General features: G+C 43.8%; 1 protein-coding gene across 3 annotated transcripts in view; it reads right to left on the bottom strand.

The window, feature by feature from the left end:
• Window positions 1-8,173: 8,173 nt before the first annotated feature.
• Window positions 8,174-23,115, bottom strand: part of LOC129836336 (apoptosis-stimulating of p53 protein 2-like) — a 50,560-nt gene continuing 35,618 nt past the window's right edge. For all 3 annotated transcript variants that reach the window (XM_055902371.1, XM_055902372.1, XM_055902373.1), the window contains 10 exons: window positions 21,967-22,159; window positions 17,378-17,488; window positions 17,043-17,167; window positions 14,627-15,032; window positions 12,199-13,034; window positions 11,023-11,160; window positions 10,577-10,710; window positions 10,281-10,447; window positions 9,851-10,050; window positions 8,174-9,719 (listed from right to left, as the gene is read on the bottom strand). In XM_055902371.1, the coding sequence (XP_055758346.1) occupies window positions 9,678-9,719; window positions 9,851-10,050; window positions 10,281-10,447; window positions 10,577-10,710; window positions 11,023-11,160; window positions 12,199-13,034; window positions 14,627-15,032; window positions 17,043-17,167; window positions 17,378-17,488; window positions 21,967-22,159 (2,352 nt within the window). In that variant the 3' untranslated portion in view covers window positions 8,174-9,677. The remainder of the gene's footprint in view (window positions 9,720-9,850; window positions 10,051-10,280; window positions 10,448-10,576; window positions 10,711-11,022; window positions 11,161-12,198; window positions 13,035-14,626; window positions 15,033-17,042; window positions 17,168-17,377; window positions 17,489-21,966; window positions 22,160-23,115) is intronic.

The following is a 23,115-nucleotide window of genomic DNA, read 5'->3' as shown; positions in this document are numbered from 1 at the left end:
GACTTACCTGAAATGAATGCATGTACAACATCATTAACAGGGGATTAAAATACTTACATACAGTATTTTCCTAGATGCAGAGTACAATTTCCTCTCACAACAAGAGGGTAGGCTAAATTCTAATGCCAACACATAATTATCTGGGACCGTATCAAGTGTCTCAGAGTAGCAGTGCTGATCTAGGATCAGGTCCCCCCTGGCCATGTAATCTTATTCATTGTGATCTAAAAGGCTAAACTTATCCTAAATCAGCACTCCTACTCTGAGGCTCTTGATACATATGGCCCAGGTCTACAAGACACAGTCACAGCCGTTACTATGTGATGTATTATTTTTTGGAGGACCACATTTTTATTTGTTTTGTTGTTTTTTGTTTGGGGGGGGGGTTACAGGTACATTATCCATTTCAAAAGTGCATGTAGGCTGCCACTCAAAATAGCACAAAAAAACCCTGTAAGAAATACATACAGAGTTTAAGTGATAATAAATTCAATGTAAAGAGTAACAGAAGAGAAAAAAGAAGTGGGCCTACAGCCCCAACCTCCCATCCCATTCTCCAAACCACACCCAGTCCCAACATGTACCCATCCAACCCCCCACCTCCCCTCCAATACATATATACATATGTGTCCCAGTTCTTCTATGGCCTGCATACTCAACAGACATGTCACCCGTTGAGCATGTTTGGGATACTCTGGATCGACATGTACGACAGCATGTTCCAGTTCCAGCCAATATCCAGCAACTTCACACAGCCATTGAAGAGGACTGGGACAACATTCCACAGGCCACAATCAACAGCCTGATCAACTTTATGCGAAGGAGATGTGTCACGCTGCATTAGGCAAATGGGTGTCACACCAGATACTGACTTATTTTCTGATCCACGCCCCTAACCTTTTTTTAAGGTGTCTGTGACCAACAGATGCATATCTGTATTCCCAGTCATGTGGAATCCATAGATCAGGGCCTAATGAATGTATTTCAATTGACTGATTTTCTTATATGAACTGTAACTCAGTCAAATATAAAAAATTGTTGCATGTTGCATTCTTATTTTTGTTCAGTGTGTGTATTGTTTGTATGTATGTGTTGGGCTTTAGCTGAGATTATTCTCTTCTGAGTTAAGTATATTTGTCCAGGCTTTAATTGTTCCTTGACTAGCACCATTCAGTCTCGCTGTTGACAATTCTAATGTTATAACTTCTAACAGTAACTGTATCCACTGGGGAATTGGGAGAGAGTGAGGTAAGTGATGCCTGCCAGCAGTAATTGTTGCTTGATTGAGAGATTCAAGGAGCTATCATCGTTAAGTAACATTATAGATGCAAAGCATTGAATATTTACATTCATGCACTTCATAAGGAATTTTGTAACTTTAGCCCAAAAGTATTAAACTGCAGGGCACCCCCACATCATATGGAGGAATGTGCCTACCTGATTTAGAGGACATAATGAACAGCTGGGAGTTGGGGATAACTTCATCATAAAATGTTTCCTTGGTGTTAAATGCAGTCTGTCAACTGACTTAAAATGTATAAATTGATGCTCGGATTATGGGATGCCAAGGTCATATTTTTTCATATTCTGTTCCAGTTAAAGGGTTTTCAGATTAAATTAGGTCTGTGGACAATACTTTTTAATTGGTAGCTCAGAATATTAGTTTTCCAAAAGTTGTTTATATATAATAGAGATCAGTCATTTCTGAAGCTAAGATCATTTATTTATATATCCCATCATTGGATGGTTCGGTAGTTGGGTTTCCCAAGGGACTCCATAGGCCAGCATAGCTGACCTAAGTTGTAAATATACAGTAGAAAAAAGGACTTCAAATCAAATCAAAGTTTATGTGTCACGTGCACCAAATTCAACAGGTGTAGACCTTACAGTGAAATGCTTACATACAGGCTCTAATCAATAGTGCAAAAAAGGTGTTAGGTGAACAATAGATAAGTAAAGAAATAAAACAGCAGAAAAAAGACAGGCTATATACAGTAGCAAGGCTATAAAAGTAGCGAGGCTACATACAGACACCGGTTAGTAAGGCTGATTGAGGTAGTACGTACATGTAGATATGGTTAAAGTGACTATGCATATATGATGAACAGAGCGTAGCAGTAGCGTAAAAGAGGGGTTGGCGGGTGGAGGGTGGTGGGTGGTGGGTGGCGGGACACAATGCAGATAGCCCGGTTAGCCAATGTGCGGGAGCACTGGTTGGTCGGCCCAAATGAGGTAGCATGTACATGAATGTATAGTTAAAGTGACTATGCATATATGATAAACAGAGAGTAGCAGCAGCGTAAAAAGAGGGGTTGAGGGGGAAACATAATGCAAATAGTCCGGGTAGCCATTTGATTACCTGTTCAGGAGTCTTATGGCTTGGGGGTAAAAACTGTTGAGAAGCCTTTTTGTCCTAGACTTGGCACTCCGGTACCGCTTGCCATGCGGTAGTAGAGAGAACAGTCTATGACTGGGGTGGCTGGGGTCTTTGACCATTTTTAGGGCCTTCCTCTGACATCGCCTGGTGTAGGGGTCCTGGATGGCAGGCAGCTTAGCCCCAGTGATATTCTGGGCCATACGCACTACCCTCTATAGTGCCTTGCGGTCAGAGGCCGAGCAATTGCCGAACCAGGCAGTGATGCAACCAGTCAGGATGCTCTCGATGTTGCAGCTGTAGAACCTTTTGAGGATATCAGGACCCATGCCAAATCTTATTAGTTATCCGAGAGGGAATAGGCTTTGTCGTGCCCTCTTCACGACTGTCTTGGTGTGTTTGGACCATTCTAGTTTGTTGAACAAGATTCTCTGGTCTGATGAAACCAAGATTGAACTCTTTGGCCTGAATGCCAAGCGTTACGTCTGGAGGAAACCTGGCAGAGCTTGAGAGGATCTACAGAGAAGAATGTAAGAAACTCCCAAAATACAGGTGTGCCAAGCTTGTAGTGTCATACCCAAGAAGACTCAAGGCTGTAATCACTGCCAAAGGTGCTTCAACAAAGCACTGAGTAAAGGATCTGAATACTTATGCAAATGTGATATTTCCATGTTTAATACATTTGCAAACATTTCTAACAACCTGTTTTTGCTGTGTCATTATGGGCTATTGTGTGTAGATTTATGAGGGAAAAAACTATTTAATACAGTTTAGAATAAGGTTGTAACGTAACAACATGTGGAAAAAGTCAAGGGGTCTGAATACTTTCCAAATGCACTGTACGTCAGTGAAGACCATCTCTTCCCATAGAAGACACCCTATTTCTCTTTATACTCAGCCAGGGAGCAGAATAATCATGTCTAAACCAATTTAGGATGAGATGAAACCAAGGATCTCCAACATAATACTCTCTGATTACAACCTCATTAATACTATACTAGTTATTCTCTGGCTTACTACTTAGCTATGTCAACCGTGGTGGTTGACCAGCTAGGCTAGTTAGGTTGCTAGCCTAGCTAGCAGGCAAACATAACTAACTTTAGCTGGCTGGCTGGCTATGATAACTGCATATACCGGTAACATTATTTGATAGCATTATGTATTTACAAAATGTTGGTTTACTTTAACGTAGTGGTAAACTAGGTGTTGAAAGCAACTGGCTGACTCACGCAGTGCTAACGTAAAGTTAGCAGGCTCGTAGAGATAAAGCTGGCAGGCTAGTTTGCTGGCAACCTTGCAAGCTGATTTCTAACAATAAATTCATAAACGATTTTCTTGTAAATTGGCTGAAAATTTAAACCAGTAGTCATGAGTGCAAAAGTTATACATTTAAAGTTATTTCTGGTGGAGTTTACATTATTGGGAATAGGCAGGCTTTCTGGGTCCTCCCTACTACGTCCCACACGACAATGTTTTTTCTGCTATGACTCCGGGATTCTGACCAGTTTTATGTAATAACTCGAAAAATTGAAAAATTAGGTGTATTTTTGTATTGGGACTTTCTAATGCAAATCCATATGTTACACGTCGTTAGGTTTATGCTACCTACCCTTTAAGGAAAGTGATTCTGCCTTCTTGGTCTTCGCCTATCCCAAGGATGGTGATTTTGAGTTTCTTATGTTTCATTATGATTACACCCTTAGTTTTGTTTGGGGCTGATGAAAAAGCAGCCAGTTTGTGCATATTATTCTCTATTCTGTGTGTCCGTTTGGAGTAGGTGTGTTTCTTGGAACACTGCTTTACCAATATGGTTCTTTCTAGAATATCAAGACAGCTGGAAAGCTTGATAGGAATATTAAGGCCTTTCAAACTCCATGAGAGAATAGCTAGTGTTACCATAGTTTTTCTAATATGCAATTGATATCTTTAGAGTTGATAAGCCCATGGATGTTAAATAAAAAGCAGGACCCACAGGGAAATCTACCCATTGGTCGCTCCACACCCAGAAGACCATTTCTATAAATCGTTCCCCCTTCCCTAGCCCCCAGCCGTTTCTCCCTGGTTCCCCCTGCCCCGCACTATAATTACTGGGGTGTAGCATAACGGCGAGTGACAGCCTTACATAAGAAATCTCTTAAGCAGCATATTTTTGGTCTTAAGGTATACAAAAATGGAATAATAACAAAAGTAAAACAAAATAAGTAACCAATTCAGACCTTTACAATTAAGTTAGCAGACTTGAAGAGTACGGGTGGGTAATGAAGAAAAAAGTTAAACAAAAAAGATAATGCCTAAACAGTCAAGAATAGGATAGCTGCAGGATCAATATATTGTCCATTGTTCATTCATAGGCATGGTGTCGTCACTATGTAAATGTCCTGGACCATAGTCAATATAATAATAAGTTCAATGCTCAGCAAAAACAGTAATATTGTTTCTTGTACACAAACATGAGTTTGTAATCTCATCATTGTCTTATGCTGAGGGCAGCATCATAGCTACAGGCTAGGCTGCATGATTGTGCATGGATAACAGACCTGAATAATGAGCCTGTGAACCACACATTGAATGTATGGGAATGATTTTCGATTGGCGGTCTTCTCCAGTTTTTCCACTTTGGTTGAATATGTATCCACTTAAGCAATGAGCACTGCCAATGATTAATTTACCGGTTTTAATTGTAAATCGGGGGCAGAGGTAATCTCCTCACAAACAATCTCTCGTATAGTAGCATCCAGCTTTTAAAAATAAATATATATAAGAAAATGGGGGGGGGGGGGGTAGATCGACTTCAATATTGCAGGTAGATTGTGGCTTCCATCAATGTAATTGTCTGCATAATTTCCAATAACCCACATATTTTTTTCCTAAATATACACTATCGTTCAAAAGTTTGGGGTCTAACTGGCAACTTCATTAAATAGTACCCGATAAACACCAATCTCAGCGTCAACAGTGAAGAGGCAACTCTTCGATGGTGGCCTTCTAGGTAGAGTTCCTCTGTCCACTGTCTGTGTTCTTTTGCCCATCTTAATCTTTTATTTTTATTGGCCAGTCTGAGATATGGCTTTTTCTTTGCAACTCTGCCTAGGCCAGCATCCCGGAGTCACCTCTTCACTGTTGACGTTGAGACTGGTGTTTTGCGAGTATTATTTATTGAAGCTGCCAGTTGAGGACATGTGAGGCATCTGTTTCTCAAACTAGATACTGTAATGTACTTGTCCTCTTACTCAGTTGTGCACCGGGGCCTCCCACTTCTCTTTCTATTCTGGTTAGAGCCAGTTTGCGCTGTTCTGTGAAGAGAGTAGGTCACAGCGTTGTACGAAATCTTCAGTTTCTTGGCAATTTCTCACATGGTTTCAGAAGAAATGTCTTTGTTTTTGGCCATTTTGAGCCTGTAATCGAACAAAGAAATGATGCTCCAGATACTCAACTTGTATAAAGAAGGACAGTTTTATTGCTCTTTTAATCAGAAAAACAGTTTTCAGGTATGCTAACATAATTGCGAAAGGGTTTTATAAAGATCAATTAGCCTTTTAAAATGATAATCTTGGATTAGCTAACACAACGTACCACTGGAACACAGGAGTGATGGTTGCTGATAATTGGCCTCTGTACGCCTATGTAGATATTCCATTAAAAAAATCTGCTGTTTCCAGCTACAATAGAAATGTAGAACATTAACAATGTCTACATTGTATTTCTGATCAATTTGATGTTATTTTAATGGACAAGGACATTTCTAATTGACCCCAAACTTTTGAACGGTGGTGTATATATATATTTTTTAATACATTTTCCTTTATTTTCTCCTAACCCTACCACCCCTCCCCTAATTGGAGTAAACTAACGGACAACAACACTTAGGCTTCTACTTCAAGCTTATACATTTTACGGAAATATTATATTTGACAATAGTTACCTTTTGTATATTTTTTAGTCCCAGCCTTCAGCTACCCTCAACCCCTCCCATCGATCTCTTTAGACCATCCAGTTTTGATTCTATTCTATTTGCCCAATATTTTCCAACTGTGCTGTTTTGCAAAAGTTCTGAACCTACAGTTAAAGTCAGAAGTTTACATACACCTTAGCCAAATACATTTAAACTCAACTCCTGAGTGCCTTTAAATTGTTTAACTTGGGAGAAACGTTTCAGGTAGCCTTCCACAAGCTTCCCACAATAAGCTGGGTGAATTTTGGCCCATTCCTCCTGACAGCTGGTGTAACTGAGTCAGGTTTTTAGGCCTCCTTGCTCGCACAGGCTTTTTCAGTTCTGCCCACAAATTTTCTATGGGATAGAGGTCAGGGCTTTGTGATGGCCACTCCAATACCTTGACTTTGCTGTCCTTAAGCCATTTTGCCACAACTTTGGAAGTATGCTTGGGGTCATTGTCTATTTGGAAGACCCACTTGCGACCAAGCTTTAACTTCCTGACTGATGTCTTGAGATGTTGCTTCAATATATACACATAATTGTCCATCCTCATGATGCCATCTATTTTGTGAAGTGTACCAGTCCCTCCTGCAGCAAAGCACCCCCACAACATGATGCTGCCACCCCCATGCTTCCCGGTTGGGATGGTGTTCTTCGGCTTGCAAGCCTCCCCCTTTTTCCTCCAAACGATGGTCATTATGGCCAAACAGTTCTATTTTTGTTTCATCAGACCAGAAGACATTTCTCCAAAAAGTACGATCTTTGTCCCCATGTGCAGTTGCAAACCGTAGTCTGGCTTTCTTTTAATGGTGGTTTTGGAGCAGCGGCTTCTTCCTTGCCGAGTGGCCTTTCAGGATATGTCGTTATAGGACTCGTTTTACTTTGTACTTGTTTCCTCCAGCATCTTCACAAGGTCCTTTGCTGTTGTTCTGGGATTGATTTGCACTTTTCGCACCAAAGTACGTTCATCTCTAGGAGACAGAACGCGTCTGCTTCCTGAGCGGTATGACGGCTGCATGGTCCCATAGTGTTTATACTTGCGTAGTATTGTTTGTACAGATGGACGTGGTATCTTCTGGCATTTGGAAATTGCTCCCAAGGATGAACCAGACTTGTGGAGGTCTACATTTTTTTGGGGTGATTTCTTTTGATTTTCCCATGATGTCAAGCAAAGAGGCACTGGGATTGAAGGTAGGCCTTGAAATACATCCACAGGTACACCTCCAATTGACTCAAATTATGTCAATTAACCTATCAGAAGCTTCTAAAGCCATGACAATTTTCTGGCATTTTCCAAGCTGTTAAAAAGCACAGTCAACTTAGTGTATGTAAACTTCTGACCCACTGGAATTGTGATACAGTGAATTATAAGTAAAATAATCCATCTGTAAACATGTTGGAAAAATTACTTGGTTGAAAAACAAGTTTTAATGACTCCAACCTAAGTCTATGTAAACTTCCGACTTCAACTGTATATACATTTTATGGACACAGTATATTTTACATTAGTTCTTTTATTTTCACTGACACACTTCAACTGCACTCTACCCCTCCCATTCTATTGGTTGCAAGAATTTTGTATAATAAATTGAAATAGAAAAACTCAAAAGTTTTGATTCCGGTGACGTTTTCTGTATCAATTGGTAAACCATGTACCATGGTCTGGTGTTGAGAGCCGCCATGTTCCCAGAGTTGAATTGTGGAGGTACAATTTCCAGCTGCCAGAGCGTAATATACCTGCTACTTATTTCTAGTCACACAATGAATGTCCCACACCTAATAAGATGTTTAGTATTGACAAGTTTTAGGAAATAAGTCTGTTAGTCATTATAATTTTCAAAAGAAAGCCACGAAAAGACTACAGGTTTCAATGCATGCCACCGGATCCGGAACGTCCGTATTTTATTGTAAATGTTTACAATTCTACATGTGAGGTTATAGTTTGACAAAACAAAAAAGAACGATAATAAAACGTAACAAAAATAAATCCATCTGTTGAATAGACAATGGTATGGGTGGAGATGAGTTGATGCAGAATTCCTTACCATGAATAAGCTTTCATTAAACTTGCTTTAGAGATTTTAAAGAAAGACACCTTGTCTGACATTGTAAGCATTAATCTCTACCATCTCTTACTCTTCAAGCCAAGCTACATAGCGTGTGAATAAGGTCCCTTGAAGTTTACCCTATCATCCGTCCTACATGGCTAAATGGTCCATTTAAATGCAGGGACGCCATTTTAGAAACAGATGACACGTGGATTTCACTAGTGATGTCACAGTTTCCGAGGAATGTCTACTGTGACAATAGCACAATAACTATAGTACTTACCTGTTTGTCATATCTCCACCATTAAGCCAGCGTTGAGAAAACTAACGAGTGCTGCTTATATCTGCTCACTTAGCCTGTGGTACAGTATATTTTCGATCTTAGCATCATCGAAGAACAAGAGTCAAAAGCAATAGCTCATTCAACAGTGGTATCGGCTACATTTCAACCAACCAAACATACGTTTCATCATTTCATTCCCAGTTTGATAAGTTGAACAGTGGTAATAGTAGTAGACACTCAGACATTAACCCTTGCCAGTACAGTAGGGTCAATGCTGAAACATGGGGCTTCTATTGTAGTTATACTGAGTGGGACACAGTCACTAAAAACAGGAAATGACAAAAGCAGACTGAGCCCACACAGGAATTGTCATGGTAACAGAATACCTGTTCATACAGAATTCATCACATTCATCATGTATTACACTCATTCATTCACTCAACTAACACATTGTTCAGCTCCAGCTCTTTCTGACGAGGTTAAAATGAAAGAATAACAGTTTTAAAAACTATGTAAAAGTGTAAAAAAAGAATCACCTTTCTACATAAAAATACTGTTTGTTCCATTTTACATTTATCCCCAGACATTCTGATCAATATCTATAACTGCAGATACTTGATACGACAAACATGTAGAGAAACATAATGCCTTTAGTGTCTTATACACACACAGTGGTCTGGGAAAATAAGTGTTTAAAACCTCTTGTCCTGGTATATAAAAGTGCCTCAGATGGGCCAAAGTCAGTGGTCATAGGCCCGTCTGTAGTGTTCTTGGGTCAGCTTAAAATCCTTCATGTGGTTTGGTCTCAACGTTTCTTCATGTGATTGTTGGCCTCTCCTTGTACGATCCTATTAAATAAAGCCTGTGTGGATCTGCATCTCAATTGTTGCTCCATTTCAGTCATATCAACCTTCCCCCATATTACTTCACAGATCAGAGCAGATGAAGGAGAGAAGATGAGGAGAGGTATTGGACCAATCAGATGCAGCCAGTGTCCATGCCTCCTGATATATTTACAGTTCAGGATTGACAGGGGGTCTAAGCCAGGCTTCTCTGTCTGGGCTTAATTCTTGGGTAAAGCTGTTGAGAAAGCAGACACACAAACACCTTAGAGACATTGGAACACTAGCAACCAATCAACATCTTAATGGAAATTTACTCAGTAAAATGTTTAACTTGACGAAATGCAGTTCTGACACAGTGCGACTCACCCCCAGAAGGTTCCGAGGGATGTACCCCTCCGTGTCGCCCGTGCCCGCCCACCACCACTCGGTCTCGTCCTCGTCCTCTCGGCGGACGATGGTCATGCAGTCTCCCTCGTGGAACGCCAGCTCATCAGAATTGTCATTGCTGTAGTCCCACAGGCCGTACACCACGCCCCTGTTCATAATGCCCATCTTCTCCTGCACACCTGGAGGAAAGAGGAGACCGGGTGTTAGCGGAGCAAGAACACACAGAAATATACACGCATACACACAAACGCCAAATGCAGATGACACCTACAGGTGTGCATCCAAATACACCATCACAGTATCATCAACACCCACACTGCCCACTGTCTCTTCTATGCAAAGAGAAACAGAGACTTTCCCCAGACATAACACTCAAGGCTATTGAACCAGTAGCTGTTGAACTACTGACCGTAGAGGAACTGGGAGCATTGGGTGTATCCCTCCTCCATCTCCTCACACTTATCCGCTGCCGTCTGCATGTCGCTGTAGGTCATAGCAAACACCGCTGCTCCGGACTCAACCAGGAACTTACACACCTGCACGTTATTACAGGAGGCCGCGCAGTGCAGGGGAGTCCTGAGAGAGAGGGAGAAAGGAAGAAAAAACAAAGCATACATTAAAAAATACTTTCAAGTTAGACGAGTCAGACTCCCTCGCTGGCTTTTGTGAGGGTCAGAATCAGAGCTGTTGGTAGAGTCCACTCACCAGCCATCGCTGTCGGCTGCGTTGACGTTGACACCAAACTGGACCAGGAACTTGACGATCTCTGTGTGTCCGGCACAGACTGCGTTGTGGAGGGCTGTGATCCCCTCATCATTAGGAAGACTAGGGTCCTCCACCTGAGACAGGAGAGAGGTGGATCTTTACAACTCACTTTACAAACACACATTTTACACAATACACACTCGATACAAATTATCATCAGCTAAGACTACAAAACGTTAAGACTAAACTTTTTGAGTACGATGGTTTACCAGCTACCATGCTAACCTGCTATTACAAAAACACCTTACACATTTTTCTTCACTACACACAAGCACTTGTAAACACTGTTCCTCTGTGAAAGGCTTTTTTTTTTAAGACCTTAGTGGTCCATTTCAGGAAATATGATACAGTATTCACTACAGTATCTATACATCAAGAAATGTTACCTCGTAGATGATCCTCTGGACCAGGTCAAACTCTCCCTCCAGAGAGGAGTCCAGGAGCAGGGCCAGGGGGTTAAACTTCACCCTCATGCTGTGGTCGATCCTCTCGGAGCCGGTCTTCCGCAGGTTGGTCCTCTTCCCCTAGTACAGACACACGGAGAGGAGTACATTTTTTACACAACGTCACACCTAGATGATATCGCACAGCCACGATGACACGCTCTCACGAGGAAGTGTCTGAGGGTGTTCGCTAGTGTCCTGTCCCATCTCTGTCTGGATGGATTTGATTTGTGCAAGTCTTTGTGTGTCGCATAGAAAAATCTATTTGCAGTTCATCTAAATGGGTTCCAATCCACAAAATATTAAGAAACTGAATGCAATGCATAAACGATTCAAATGAACATCCAGAGTATCCTTTGAATGAATACAGAATCTACTCAAGATTGAAGGGACCTGTTCCCTCTGCAACTAGTCCAATACTGATCTGACTAACAGAGCCAAACCAGTCATGAAACAAACTAAGGTTTTACCAAACATCACGATTATTACACAACCAGATTATAAGCTATTACTGGCCACATGAAAGAAAGGGCCCTTTTTTGGGTCTTAACAGGTGTCCATTGGGTTTAGTGGCAGAGAGCAAGAACTGGGAGGCAAAAATTAGTCAGACCACTCATCAAAACTCCAAAGGGTAGGACCCCACTAATAAACCTGCCTATATGGGATCAACAATGGAATGCAGCTTGTTGTTTACTTACAGGGCAGAAATTAACCAAATCTCATTTCAATGTCACCTTTGGACGAGGGAATGTGAATGCTTACTGAAATGCAGCCATTCTGTGTCAGATTAGGACATAATGAACAGGTTCCACTTTCTACTATACTTGGTCAGGATTACTGTGCTTATATAACCAGTGAGAGGGTGGAGGGTAGCTAGCCAGGGCGAGATGAGGTCAACACAGGTGAACATGTACTGTACAACCTGAACAGTCAGGACAATCCCATGAGAAACAACAAGTGAGGCACATTCAGTACTGTAGAGTATAGTACAGTTGGCTATTGTTAATATGGCTTAGGACTGTGATGTTAAAGCTATTTGCAGCAAGTAGAAAGGTTGTGTCTGATTGTGGGCTGGTGTTTATGGGTGTCATGGAAGGCACTTAAAATGAGGTTCCTTACCGGTGGCAATGTGACCTGTCCTGTGACCTCCGGTGCCTGCATGCTGAAGGTGTCCTCCCCCAGGATCTCCTGCTCAGCCCCGCTGGGGTAGGGTGGTGGAGGGTAGGGGGGGAATTCTTCCATGAAACTCTCTGGAGGAGGGTGCAGGCTGGGTGGGCTGGGCTCCTCCATGCCTGCAGCAGCAGGGGGCGGTGGGGGGAACCGGGGCTGGTCAGGTCGAGGGGCAGGGTGGGGTGGATGGGGAGGGGGCGTGAACTCCTCTCTGTCTCCCTCTGGGATGGCTGGTGGGGGAGTCTGCTCTGCTGGGGGTGGGAGGAGGTGGTTAGGGGTGGGAGGAGGGACTTCACGCACCTCCAGTTTCACACTTCCCGGTTGGCTTCTCTCCCCAACAATCTGGGCACCTGGAACACCAGGCAACGCCCCTCCCTCCTCCTTTACAGCCTCGGGTGTGGTGGGCGTGGTGAGGATGGTCTCCATGGCAGCTAGCGTGGTCTTCTGATAAAGCAGCTTCTGGATGTTGGGCCCTGCGGGGCCCTCGGGCTCTGTGATGGAGCTGCGTTTCTTCAGGGGCCGCGGGGCGTTGTACAGCTTCTTCCTGAGGGCCTCCAGGTCCCCGTCACTCTGATGGCGGTAGGGGTTGGAGATGAAGGGCAGCAACTTGGTGGGGCTGAGGGGACGGGGGGTGCGCTCTGTCTCCCCCTGCTGGCCCTCGGTGGGGGGGCCCTGTTGGGCCCCGTGGTCCACCTCAGAGGGCTGGTCTGGGGAGTGCCGCTGCTCGCCGTATGGGTTCTCTGGTTGCTGGGGGCCACCACCGGAGATTACAGGCTTACCGTACACTACACACAGAGAGTAGGTCAGACTTTAAAGTGGTCTTTGAAAATACAATCAACTAGACAACCTATTTTCCTGCTGGTACACAACAACACTCCAGGACAAGGATTGACGAAAATATAACGTTTCAATCTATTGTTGTTGAGGCAGGCAACACACAGCTTAAAATGTTTATAGTGGGAGTAGCCTATGTGAAGATGTGTGTTTGAGGATGAGCGGTGTAACAGAAGGCGGTTCTCCTGACTGCATGGCTGAGCAGTGGTGTGTCAACATGCGTCAGCCAGGTCAGGTTGGTGGATTTGCCTTGAGGGAGATCCACAGGGCAGGGATGACACGTGCACCCTGGCCTTATTGACTCTTAGTGAAGTCTCCAAGTACACTAAATACCTCACTTTTACAAATTAGGACACAGATACTGTCAGAAAGACCCAAGAGCTTCTTCTGATCATGTGACCTGACCAGGAAAAACTCTAGGTTCTTGTTATATATGCCAGCAGCATACCACCCTGCATACCACTGCTGGCTTGCTTCTGAAGCTAAGCAGGGTTGGTCATGGTCAGTCCCTGGATGGGAGACCAGATGCTGCTGGAAGTGGTGTTGGAGGGCCAGTAGGAGGCACTCTTTCCTCTGGTCTAAACAAAGATCCCAATGCCCCAGGGCAGTGATTGGGGACAATGCTCTGTGTAAGGTGCCGTCTTTCGGATGGGACGTTAAACGGGTGTCCTGACTTTCTGAGGTCATTAAAGATCCCATGGCACTTATCGTAAGAGTAGGGGTGTTAACCCCGGTGTCCTGGCTAAATTCCCAATCTGGCCCTCAACCATCACGGTCACCTAATAATCCCCAGTTTACAATTGGCTCATTCATCCCCCTCCTCTCCCCTGTAACTATTCCCCAGGTCGTTGCTGCAAATGAGAACGTGTTCTCAGTCAACTTACCTGGTAAAATAATGGATAAATAAATAAATAAATATCCTATACGTATATCATCTTATCATAACTAGGACCACACATTTTTCCTGGCCGCTGCAGACTCCAGAGAGTTCATGTCCTCTGCTTCACTCAAGGGGAGAAATCCCACAGGGCTGAGACTAACTCATTACAAACCTAACTTTAGTCAGTCATATCTGTGTATGTGCAACCCGTTAACACTAACAGGGTGACGAGGAAGATTGCTTTAATGATTTATTTAACGGTTGCCATGCCTCAGGGATTATTATCTTTAAATAGATTCACTAACTGCAGCTTGTTCTGAGTCGGGACCCTTTCCGTTGGCTAAATGAATCACTGTACTTTCCTAGGTACATAGCATAGGACTGACGTCAGCCTGCTTTAACGTCTCTGTTAGGAGTTAATCTACCAGTCAGTGTAGAACAGAGAAAAGAACAAGAGCAGACAACACTGTTTCTAGTACACTGGTGTTCAGTGAAATGCTTTGGAGCCATGGTTCACATAACGGCCTTGATTGACAAAGTCATATTGCGAAATCAATCCTCTTCATTCATTCATTCTTTAGAGAAATAGACAAATGTCTCCAGACAGACGGTAGTCTAGATACAGTCAACAGGAAATGAAGAGGAACCAGAAGGTAGTCTTACCACTGACAAATCCGTTGCCTCGGCTCTGGCTCCTGTTGAGAGACCCCTGTATGGCCGGTGGGTAGGGCTTGCCTGGGGTGGGCTGCTGAGTGTACATGGAGTAGATGGAACTGGCTGCCAGGGTCTGGGGCTTGCTCAGGTCCTTAGGCAGCTCTGGTGTGAAGGGTCTTACAGTGGCTGCCAGAGGGGGGTCCTGCTTGGAGGGCAGGGGCAGCGTCTGGCTCTGGGAGGGGGGCAGTGGGACGCGGGCCTTGGCCGCCTCCTGGGGGTGCTGTTGCTGGCTGGGGGGCTTGGCCTTGGGGAAGGTACCGGTGTTGAGGCCTGGCTTGCCATAGGGTGCACAACTGGGGGCTTTGGGTTTGCTGGCGACGGGTGGGGGCACCTTGACTGCAGCTTTAGGAGCAGACTGGAGAAAGGAGTAGACAGAGGAGCTGATTAGATGACAGGTACTCACATCGTACTCACACACCACCCACACACTCCTGATGCCAAGAGTTAATGTTCATGATAATTACATTACAGTTAACCCATTACAATACAACTTCTCATTTAACCGCAATACTCACAGGCTTCCACTCAAAGTTCTGCATGGAAAAACCCCATTGGGGATCAAATGTCCTGTTAAAGGTGTACTGTGTACATGTGTTTGTATGGTAGGTACATAGTGCCTTCGTAAAGTATTCAGACCCCTTGAATTTTTCACATTGTTACATTAGCCTGATTCTAGAATTGAATGAATTGTTTTTCCCCCCCTCAATCTACACATAATACCCAACAGTGACAAAGCAAAAACAGTTTTAGAAATTTCTGCAAATGTATTTATATATATAAAAAATAAATATCACATTTACATACGTTGTCCGACCCTTTACTCAGTACTTTGCTGAAGCACCTTTGGCAGCTTTTACAGCATCGAGTCTTCTTGGGTATGACGCTACAAGCTTAGTACACCTGTATTTGGGGAGTTTCTCCCATTATTCTCTGCAGATCCTCTCAAGCTCTGTCGCGTTGGATGGGAAGCGTTGCTGCACAGCTATTTTCAGGTCTCTCCAGAGATGTCCGATCGGGTTCAAGTCCGGGCTCTTATTCAAGGACATTCAGAGACTTGCACCGAAGCAACTGCTGCGTTGTCTTGGCTGTGTGCTTAGGGTCGTTGTCCTGTTGGAAGGTGAACCGTCGCCCGAGTCTGAGGACCTGAGCGCTCTGGAGCAGGTATTCATCAAGGTTCTCTGTACTTTGCGCCGTTCATCTTTGCCTCGATCCTGACTAGTCTCCCAGTCCCTGTCGCTGAAAAGCATCCCAACAGCATGATGCTGCCACCACTATGCTTCACCGTAGAGATGGTGCCAGGTTTCCTCCAGATGTGATGCTTGGCATTCAGGCCAAAGAGTTCAATCTTGGTTTCATCAGACCAGAGAATCTTGTTTCTCATGGTCTGAGAGTGATTAGGTGCTTTTTGGCAAACTCCAAGCGGGCGGTCAGGTGCCTTTTTACTGAGGATTGACTTCCGTCTGGCCACTCTACCATGAAGGCCTGATTGGTGGAGTGCTGCAGAAATGGTTGGCCTTCTGAAAGGTTCTCCCATCTCCACAGAGGAACTCTAGAGCTCTGTCAGAGTGACCATGGGGTTCTTTGTCACCTCCCTGACCAAGGCCCTTCTCACCCGATTGCTCAGTTTGGCCGGGCAGCCAGCTCTAGGAAGAGTCTTGGTGGTTCCAAACTTCTTCCATTTAAGAATGATGGAGGCCACTGTGTTCTTGGGGACCTTCAATGACGCAGAACTTTTTTGGTACCCTTCCCCAGATATGTGCCTCGGCACAATCCTCTCGGAGCTCTACGGACAATTCCTTCAACCTCACGGCTTGGTTTTTGCTCCAACATGCACTGTCAACTGTGGGACCTTATATAGACAGGTGTGTGCCTTTCCAATTCATGTCCAATCAATAGAATTTACAACAGGTGGACTCCAATCAAGCTGTAGAAACATCTCAAGGATGATCAATGGAAACAGGATGCACTTGAGCTCAATTTCGAGTCTCAAAGCAAAGGGTCTGAATAGTTATGTAAATAAGGTCTGTGTTTTATTGTTAATACATTTGCAAAAAATTTGCGCTTTGTCATTAAGGGGTGTTGTGTGTAGATTGCTGAGGATTTTTTAATTTCTATTTCATCAATATTAGAATAAGGCTGTAATGTAACAAAATGTGGAACAAGACAAGGGGTCTGAATACTTTCCAAAGGCACTGTATGTGTGTGTGCATTGGAGAAACTACTCTAAGCTGTTGGTAGGAAGGTCGGCAGGTATTTGATTCAGTTCAATTAAAGTTCACGTTTTCAACTTCCTGGACACCAGCCATTTTGAATCTGCAGTAAAAGCAGCTAAGCGGCCATTTTGGTTCAGTTGCACTGTTCTTACCTGGGCGTCTCTGACCAGGTCGTCACTGCTCTGGTTCTTGCGGAGGGAGGAGGCGGGCACCTCAGTGGGCTCAAACATGGAGAACGGACGCACCCGCCGGTCCCTCTTCATCCCCTCCGTCTCACCTACACACAACACCACCACAGGTGTTACCATAACAACTAGACACAAACAGGGAAAACAATGGCACAACCCTATCTGGACTGTGTAGCTAATTCAAAGATAGCCATGTTAGTGTGGGCAGGCGGATATGATTTGGCCACTACATACCTAGTCATTGTGTGGTCGAGTCTTACAGTAACATTTATGTGTGGTTGGGCTGAGGTGGTGGTTACCTTGCTCTGTGTTAGCGCTGGAGTGAGAGGTCATTCTGGGCAGTATGGAGGATGACCCATGACTACTGCTGTTGGACTCTGGTCCAGAAGCGCCCCACTCTGCCAGCTTACCTGAGAGAGGGGGGTGGGGGTGGTAAGGGAGTTGTGGTTTAAGGGGTGTTTTCTAACAATACTTTCAATTCAAACCAATGGTAGGTCAAATATGTTCAGACAAGGTCTGGCCGAAGCTGGGCTACAATATACATGATAAGCCTTTTGACTGGGACTCCCCTTTTCTCTGAAAAATGAAGACGGTACAGTAGGGTTTCCTAAACGCGGTCCTGTGGCTCCCCTTGGCTGCACGGTTTGGTTTTTGCCGTTGCACTACACAGCTAATTCAAATAGCAAAGTCATCAGCAAGCTTATTTGAATCCACTGTGTAGTGCTACGGCTAAAACCAAAACGTGCACCGGGAAACCCTGCAGTACAGGAGTGCAAAATGTGGTAGATCTAGCTACTTCTTCCTATCTTCCACATTTCCTCAATAACTGATTTAGAGCTGATTGGGCAAGTCTGAAACCACATGGCTGTCAGACGGTCAGTTCTGCTGGAGGTAATGTGTTTGTTCCAACTGACCCAGTTAGAAACGCTGCTGAATCCAGCGTGGAAAGAAAATGGGAACAGGCACAGTTTAATTCAACAAATAGGCAGTATCGCCTCACAGCAACACAAACAGAGATCTGGCAGAAAAAGAGATGACAATGAAAACATTAAATAAGAATGTATTTTCGTGTTCTTCCACAACAAACATACCCCCATGTGCGCACACACACACTCTCTCTCTCTTACATGCACACACAACAAAGACCATATTGCATCCACTGAAAGGGTAACACACAACAAGCTCAAGCTGACACACACAAACACACACAGAGAGACCACATACGCACAGAGTACAGCACAACACCAGAGGGAGTGTGTACCTTTTCTCTTAGCCCGCAGGTCTTTCAGAGGCTTAAGCAAGAACATGGCTTCTAAAATGCAAACAAGAGACAAAAAGTAGGAGCCTTAGATATCCAGAGTTGAAGGTCCGGTCCGTTATAGGCCCAAGCAGGGGGCCCAGTGTGGGCATGGTGAGGGGTGCAGATGGCCTGGCTGGACCTGGGACCAGGCAGGAACCCTTCATGTCAGTCTACAACTCGATGGAGAAGAGCTCTGGAGGGGTTTGGACAGGCTGCAGAATCCCCTCTTCCCTTCCCAATCTGTCCCCCTCTTCTTTCCCACTGCATATTGGCTCATCACGCAGAAGTGATTGCATGCAACATCACAGCAGACTGGGGAAAATCTGTTACTTTAACTCCTACGTTTCCCTGGCTACCGCTGGAGACTACGTGTAAAGGAAAAGACGGACCGAAGAGGAAACGGGGGATAGATAAAAAGGGAAGGAGGTCCCCTGTGGTGCTGTGTTGTTTAGCAGTTGAAATCACTAGCTTTGGTGTGATATCATTCATTTTCAATGTCACCCCCTCCCCCAGTAGAAGGTGTGTGTGAGTAAGAGGGAGAGTTATTTTAAGCGGACTGAACGAGTGAGTGAACAAGTGCGTGAGTAAGACTGAGTCATCCTGTAGAGAATAAAAACAGGCCAACGTCTGTGCATGGCCTTTCACTGGTTGGCTGTGTGTGTGTGTGTGTGTGTGTGTGTGTGTGTGTGTGTGTGTGTGTGTGTGTGTGTGTGTGTCATTAGTGTTGTATTTATGCAATCTGACTGAATCAAAGCCCTTAGTGTGAGCGTTTTAGCGGCGTTCCCTCGTAACAGTGAAGAGGGAAAAAAATTGTTTTAAAGTTAATTTCCTGCAATTCTACTCATGTTGCCTTGAGGCGGAGAGACACATTTTTGCAATTTTGTATATGATAACTGATGATCAATGGGCCCCACACCTGGTACTACAAGTTTAGATAGCTGGCCGCTAGACTAACTTACCAATAAATAAATAGCTGGCATGGGCTAATTGAGTGACTACTTATGAACAACCAAATTTCAAAATTGCACCTTGTGTATTATTTAATCTAACGCTCAACAGTAAGTTAAGACCCCGACTGAGTTCCTATACGTACAGTATATACAGTACTAGGCAAAAGTTTACACCTACTCAAGGGTTTGTGTTTATTTTTTTTTACTATTTTCTACGTTGTAGTATAATAGTGACGACATCAAAACTATGAAATAACACTTGGAATCATGTAGCAACCCAACAAAAAAAAGTGTTAAACAAATCAAAATATATTTTATATTTGACATTTTTCAAAGTAGCCACCCTTTATCTTGATGACAGCTTTACATACTCTTGGCATTCTCTCAACCAGCTTCATGCATTTCAATTAAAAGGTGTGCCTTGTTAAAAGCTAATTTGTGGAATTTCTTTCCATCTTAATGCATTTGAGCCAATCAGTTGTGTTGTGACAAGGTAGGGCTGGTATACAGAAGATATCCCTATTTGGTAAAAGACCATGTCCATATTATGTCAAGAACGCTCAAATAAGCAAAGAGAAATGACAATCCATAATTACTTTAAGACATGAAGGTTAGACAATACGGACAATTAAGAACTTTGAACATTTATTCAAGTAGAGTCGCAAAAACCATTAAGCGCTATGATAAAACTGGCTCTCATGAGGACTGCCATAAGAAAGGAAGACCAAGAGTTACCTCTGCCTCAGAGGATAAGCTTGTTAGTTACCAGCCTCAGAAATTGCATCCCAAATAAATGCTTCACAGAGTTCAAGTAACAGACATATATCAACATCAACTGTTCAGAGGAGACTGTGTGAATCAGGCCTTCATGGTCAAATTGCTGCAAAAGAAACCACAACTAAAAGAAACCACTACTAAAGGACACCAATAAGAAGAAGAGACTTGCTTGGGCCAAGAAAACCGAGCAATGGACATTAGACCGGAGGAAATCTGTCCTTTGGTTTGATGAGTCCAAATTTGAGATTTTTTGTTCCAATCTCCGTGTCTTTGTGAGACGCAAAGTAGGTGAAGGGATGATCTCAGCGTGTGTGGTTCCCACCTTGAAGCATGGAGGAGGAGGTGTGATGGTGCTTTGCTGGCGACACATTATTTATTTATAATTCAAGATACGCTTAACCAGCATTGCTACCACAGCATTCTGCAGCAATACGCCATCCCATCTGGTTTGCACTTAGTGGGACTATCACTTGTTTTTCAACAGGACACTGACCCAACAAACCTCCAGGCTGTGTAAGGGCTATTTCACAAATAAAGAGAGTGTTGGAGTGCTGCATCAGATGACCTGGCCTCCACAATCACCTGACCTCAACCCAATTGAGATGGTTTGGGATGAGTTGCACCGCAGAGTGAAGGAAAAGCAGCCAACAAGTGCTCAGCATATGTGGGAACTCCTTCAAGACTGTTGGGAAAGCATTCCAGGTGAAGCTGGTTGAGCAAATGCCAAGAACTGCAAAGTTGTCATCAAGGCAAAGGGTGGTTACTTCGAAGAATGTAAAATATAGAGTATACTTTGATTTATTTAACACTTTTTTGCTTACTACATGATTCAATATGTGTTATTTCATAGTTTTGATGTCTTCATTATTATTCTACAATGTAGAAAATAGCAAAATAAAGAAAAACCCTGGAATGAGTAGGTGTGCGCAAACTTTTGACTGGTACTGTTTATAGCTAAGTTATCGTTTCTCATTGTGTATTTATTCCTTGCGTTATTATTTTTCTCAGATTTAAAAAAAATCAATCTCTGGGAAGTACGCGTAAGTAAGCATTTCACTGTTAGTCTACACCTGTTGTTTACGAAGCATGTGATAAAGGGCAATATGATAATTTTACCTCAAGGCAACCTGCACTATACCCCCTCTGGTGGATTAAGTATGTCATTACAGAATTACATGAACACTACTGGCAATGTACAGTAGATGAGGTAAATTGATAGTAGCTATGTTACCAAACTGAAGAGGATACCACTGAGCTTTCCCTGGCTCAACCTCTTTACTGCACAATGACACAGCAACACGAGGGCTGGAATTCCACCCTGGCAAAGTTAAGTCTCCATTGACTGGAGGAAAAACACAGCAACAGCCTCATGGCTGATTCAATCGCAACACAATATATGTGTCACGGCTGCCAAGAGACCTCATTAGCCCCTAACCACTTATTCAAGGTCAGGTATCTTATCAACTCCTCTAATGTTTTAGGTTAAAATTAGCAGTAGGGTAAACTGATCCTAGATCTCTGGTTAGGGGCATTGGTAGAAGAAACAGCCACACCAGAGAACACAGGCAGTAGGCTACGTTCTGAGCTTAGAGTCACGTCACAACCAGAGCCCGTCTGTACTAACAGAGGTATCCCAGAAACCTTGGCTCCTGCTGAGGAACTCAGTCACATGTCAAACCTCTTACAAGCTCGTCATCGTGACTTTGTTAATCACTCAACTGAGTACCCACCATAGTTAAAAGAGACTGAGCAAAAGAGGTGAAGTGGAGACTTCAGCAGAGTAGTTGACGGGCTCACTTTTCCTCTGCCAAGAGGGAAGAAGAGAGACGGGAAAGGTGAAAGGTCGGGGTCACCGTCTCACCTGTGTTAGCTTTGTCCTGGGGTTCTGGGTGTGCGGGCAGGGTGGCGGTGCCATCGGGGTAGGCAGCAGGTTTGACCAGCAGCTCGTGTCTCACTGGGCCGCGAGGCATGGTGGACGACTGGATGTAAGGGCCGACAGCCGCTACACGAGACGGACCCTGCTGCTGCTGACCCAGCGGAGCATCAGAGGGCAGCTAGAGGGAGCAAGAGAGATGGAGGGAGAGGATGAATGGGAGAGAGTTAGACAGACAGTACAGAGTGAGACAAACACACAGATCCAGCAGGTTATGAGTGGGGGAGCATCAGTGGGAAAGAATAACAGGGTCACTCACAGACACAGATGTACATAAAGAGTGAAAAGTACAGCGCAAAGACCAAAATAATATATTTCTTACGCATCTTCCTCAGCTTAGTAGTAGATTAGACAGTTACTATAACATCCATTTGCCACTAGTCCAAAACACACAGAGCGGTTGACGTTATGGATGAAAATATGATTAAAAGCTCATTTAAAGTGGCACTCCTTTTCACTTTATTCTTCACCTGATTTACTTAACCAAAGACCACTTAATTTAGTATGTGTACTTTACTGAATTTATACTTGGGATATCGCTTTCAACAGTAAAACTTTATGTATATATATATATATTTTTTAATTGCTGGAGGAAATCTTTAAGGGAGCTAAACCATGTTGAAAAATTCTCCACAACTACCCCACATAAAGCCTGATCACAACTACCCCACATAAAGCCTGATCACAACTACCCCACATAAAGCCTGATCACAACTACCCCACATAAAGCCTGATCACAACTACCCCACATAAAGCCTGATCACAACTACCCCACATAAAGCCTGATCACAACTACCCCACATAAAGCCTGATCACAACTACCCCACATAAAGCCTGATCACAACTACCCCACATAAAGCCTGATCACAACTACCCCACATAAAGCCTGATCACAACTACCCCACATAAAGCCTGATCACAACTACCCCACATAAAGCCTGATCACAACTACCCCACATAAAGCCTGATCACAACTACCCCACATAAAGCCTGATCACAACTACCCCACATAAAGCCTGATCACAACTACCCCACATAAAGCCTGATCACAACTACCCCACATAAAGCCTGATCACA

This window comes from Salvelinus fontinalis, chromosome 37, assembly GCF_029448725.1.
Source record: "Salvelinus fontinalis isolate EN_2023a chromosome 37, ASM2944872v1, whole genome shotgun sequence".
NCBI classification, from domain to species: Eukaryota; Metazoa; Chordata; class Actinopteri; order Salmoniformes; family Salmonidae; genus Salvelinus; species Salvelinus fontinalis.
The sequence above is the reverse complement of the archived record's forward strand: the minus strand, read 5'-3'. Positions and strand labels throughout refer to the sequence as shown.